The 4,668-nt window shown below is 35.8% G+C and overlaps 1 protein-coding gene across 1 annotated transcript; it reads right to left on the bottom strand.

Annotated features, from left to right (window-relative positions):
- Window positions 1–690: 690 nt before the first annotated feature.
- LOC131945830 (beta-1,3-galactosyltransferase 5) lies at window positions 691–2,727 on the bottom strand (the record flags this gene model as incomplete). The annotated part of the gene is given in 2 exon segments (XM_059306439.1): window positions 691–971; window positions 1,782–2,727. Coding segments are annotated over 2 exon segments (1,212 nt in total).
- Between the last annotated feature and the right edge of the window lie 1,941 nt (window positions 2,728–4,668).

The following is a 4,668-nucleotide window of genomic DNA, read 5'->3' as shown; positions in this document are numbered from 1 at the left end:
GGGGCGCACTAACACACAGATGTCTATGACAAACCTAATAGTTTGAGGTTCGAGGGCGTCCTAATAAGAAGATGCCTTTTGGCGTAATAATATTGAGAGGTCTAGGGGCATACTTATACATATGTCTTTGGGCGTAGTAATACTTAATGGTCAAGGGACGTCCTAATAAACAGATGTCTAGGACGTATTAACATGGATTGGTTGATTGGAGTTCTAATACTGAGAGATGTGCTAACAAGAAATGTTTAAATAGATCTACGGAGCAAGTGTAGCCGAGTTCACTTGTTTCTGTTATATCAGCATGTGAAGGGATTGTGTGGTCAGAACTATGCCCAGCCGCCTATACATATCCTAACGTGGGTTAGGTACCCATCAGAGTTGGGTGGACTCAGGGACGGTCTGCTCGAGACTTACGGGTTAGCAGTCCATCTCTCTACCGCTAGGCCACTCCGTCCCAGGCGGCGACCTAGCACTGGATTAATGCAGGGAAGCATTAGATATGTGAGTACTTTTATATAGAATCCAAAGAAGGTATGGGCGTCAGAAGATTATAAACAGTTTGCTTCGAGTTACGAACTAACCACGTTGAGACGTAACCCTGCCGTCGTTCGTACTCCGAAACATTCGTAGTTTTAGACCTAAATGTTAAACAACTTTATCAAATATTTAAGAAAAATGTCTTTTATTTTCTTAATTGCATTTATTATTTTCCAAACTTGACCACATCCGTTTTAGTGTGTCCACATCTACCCCGGTTGAAACGATCTTTCGGTCGCTTTGAAGTTCACACTGGCCCCAGGGTAAACGGTCGTTATAATGTGTGAAGTACGCCTCCATGGAGAACAAGTTGCACTTGATCACATTTCTCATGACTCCCGTGATGAACGCGTCCTCCACTGGAAACACGCGAACGTACGGGACGTCCTGAATTAATTTGTTCAAAGCTTGGCTTGAAATCAGGTACGCGCAGCCTGAGGAGAGTCAAGAAAACAAAAATTTTACTAAAAAATTTTGAAGAGGGAAAAATTCTGATGAAGACACTAGGAGAAACGTATTTTGTGTTGTCTGTTTATTTAGTTATAAACTAAAGATTTCTTGACAATATGTGTTGTTGATGGTGTTGATTATTCAGTGTAATTAATTTTAAAGGAATGGTTCGTTGATTATATGTGTTTTTGATGGTGATGATTATAATGATTTTATTGATATTATCAATACGATTATAATTCGAATTATTGATATAACTACTATTATTGATATGGTTATAATCTTGTACAGTGAATATGATAATGATTACTAATACAAATTATGATTTTAGCAGCAATTATAATAATCTTTATTAATATGATTATAATAATAATGAATATTGATATTGATATGATTATACTCATGATTAATAATACAATTAGTTATGATTATTAATAAAATTGTAATTGTAGTTGAGAACTTATAAATATTATCAATCATTATTATAAGTATGATTATAATTGTGATTATTAACATGATTGTTATTGTAGTCGTGGCGTTATGAATTATTATAATAACGATTATAATTATGATTGTGGCTCAAGGTTATGGTAATGCTGAAGTTAATGGCTATTCTTATTCTTATGGCAATAATGGCAAATATACATAAGGTAGTGTTTATGTTTATGGTAATACTAATGGCCATGGCGAAAACGATGATGGTCATTGATACGGTTATATTTTAATTGCTATTGATACAGGTGTTCATTAAACATACAAAAAAACTAACACTTAAACACAATTTATAACTTTACCTGATGCATAGTATGGATAGTAATCCAGTGGATACAAGGCCCTATCCACAGCCCAGCGTCCAGATCTGTGGACGACATTCGTGTTGAGTCTGTAAATATATCCGAGGATAGAAAATTCCAGACGTTTTTCCAGAGCTAACACCGTATCCACCAGTAGCGGGACATTGACGTAGGTATCGAAGTCAACCTTCAACACAAACTTCACCAAGGGACAAAACTCCGTCACCCACTTCAAAGCCGAAACAAGCTTCAGCGTGATATTCCGGTACGTATCCGTCATGCGCAGAAACAACACGTCTCCGTGAATTTCCGATTCTTTTTTTAGCTCCTCCAGCGTTTGATTAAAACGGTGAGTTGCGCTCAGACTCGAGTTCTCTTCTGCGCCGCCGACGACGAACACGACCTTGACCCCGGCGCGCACGTGGCGCCGCGGCCATGTTTGGTGTCGGCTGACACTCCCCCACGTCTCGCGCACGGCGTCACGTTCCTGTTTCCGGTCTGCGACGGATAACTGCAGGGCCAGAATGTAAGGACAATCACCCGTACATGTTCTTGGCGTTATAAGAATTTCATTAACAAACTCCTGAACAATTTCCTTCCCCGGAGTAAAAAAGCTGTCGTTTTTTCCTATCACCAAAGGCACATCTATTAAGTTATTCACAACGTTTCTTACATCTTTATTCACACAGTCAACACAAGATACATTTAAGACGTTACTTAATCTCTCGCATATATCCCATTGTGTTGAAGTTTTATTCGAAACAATTAAATCGGTTATAGTAAACTTTTCAACATTTGCAGTATTTTCAACATTTGTTGTAACTGTTGATACGTTGAAGCTCGGCTCTGTGTATATCAACATGATGAGAGTTATCAACGTGAAGATGGTAAGAAATACAACAGCAAGTTTTCCCCATTTTAGACATTTCATAGCTAAAGTCGAGTTACCTGAAACGAATACACCTGGTATTAATGATAATTGGATAATTGGTATAGGCTAATTGGTAGAGGTTGTTTAGTCATATTCTTATAACGATAAAGGTATTATCATTGATAACAAGACCGGATCCTAAGGCTTAAATGTAACACTTTACCTATATCTAACACATGGGATTGTGTTGCCTAGTGGTAGAGCGCTTGACTGCTAACACGATAGTCTCAAGTTCGAATCCGGGTTCAAGTAAGTAGAACGTCCCTGAGTCCACACAGCTCTGATATGAGTACCTAACTCAAAGTTAGGGAAAGTAAAGGCGGCTGGGTATAGTGCTGACCACACTATCCCTTCATATGCAGAGGTCAAAAAACATGAACTCTACTTCATCGCTAGGTCTAAAGAGGAATCCTAACTATATCTAACCTAAAACAAAACCTAGAGTAATTACTCAATATGAATATAATGGTAATATGATATAAGGATACGATGAATCAATGACGGCTTTTTGTTGTTGATTTTCTTGTCGTTTATTAAACTCTTTGTTTTCGCACATTTTAGTACACCCACCCTCTCTTTCTTCCCCCCACCACACACCCTTAAAACCTGTTAAGATGTAGCTACACTTTTTATTAAAGTTAATCGACCACGGTACACTATAAAGTTATAACCCTTCCTATCTATTCAGAAACTAGCTAAATTGTTGAAGCTAAACAAAATTCCGAAGCTGATTGTGTAGTTTTTTTTTTCTTTTTTTTTTAAATCTAGATAGCTTTAAAATATTTTGAGAATCACTGGCCTAGAAAACATTGCATAAATCAAGACTGTAGCCCCAAGAAGTTCTGAAGATAAGAAAACGTTGGCGACGTGTTTGTTTGTTTGTTTGATCTATTCGTCCAAGGGGTAGAGGAGGAAGTCGTGGGTGTCGGGGTGAGGTGGGGGGGGGGGCAGGATAGTGCACAGCTACAAGAATTTTACTTCTGGGTGTACTTTGGAAAAAATATCTTAAGGGATTTAGTTATATGGTGCTAATATTGTAATAATGCCATTTCTTCAAAATTCTTTTCAGATAAAAAAGTTTCTAACATTTTATTAAACTTTTCCTTTATTATTATTTAACTTTGTAAGGGCCTACACACATCCATTCTAAAATAATAAAATTTGATAAAACCAAAGATTTTTTTTTTTACTCTTTGTAAAAAAAGAAAATCGCGAGTATTAAATAAAAAAATTGCAAGAATCACAACAGTTGAAAGAAAATAGAATCTTGCATCTTCACTTACAATGTTATAAGTCCTGTATTATGTTTAATATAAATCCAGTATTGCGGTTATAATAAATAATATATTGTGTTTATAATAAATCCTGTATTGTGTGTATAATAAATCATGTGTGTATAATAAATCCTGTATTGTGTCTTTAATAAATCATGTATTATGTGTATAATAAAAAGTAATAATAAATATGTATAATTGTGTTTAAAATAATGTTTTAGATTTTTCATCCAACTATTATAAAGAGAGTTTTTAAAAATAATTTTGAAAGTATGACTTCTGTACTGTATAGGCCTACGTAAAAAAAATAAACATCTTGAATATCTTGGCGTCTTTATGCTATTGCTTAAAACGGTTTTAAATGACTATGTACTGTTTGTACCGCCCTTAGTACGTTTAAAAAGTAAATCAAAGAAAATCGTTATGCTATCCTAACGCACATTGTTGTTTTCAAATCATACTTTTATTTTATGAAGTGCACAGGGATAAAGACAAACAAGCAGAAGTGGAAATGATATACCGCACCAACATCACAACCACAACCCCTCCCATTAAGCTTGTAAATAGACAGTCAAATCCACATTTTAATCAATATTCAAATCCACATTCAAATCCACATTCAAATCCACATTCAAACCCACATTCAAATCCACATTCAAATCCACATTCAAATCCACATTTT

This window comes from Physella acuta, unplaced genomic scaffold (genome assembly GCF_028476545.2).
Source record: "Physella acuta isolate Inbredline_101_S28 unplaced genomic scaffold, ASM2847654v3 ptg000536l, whole genome shotgun sequence".
NCBI lineage: Eukaryota > Metazoa > Mollusca > Gastropoda > Physidae > Physella > Physella acuta.
Note: the sequence above shows the minus strand (reverse complement) of the source record. Positions and strands in the feature narration are given on the sequence as shown.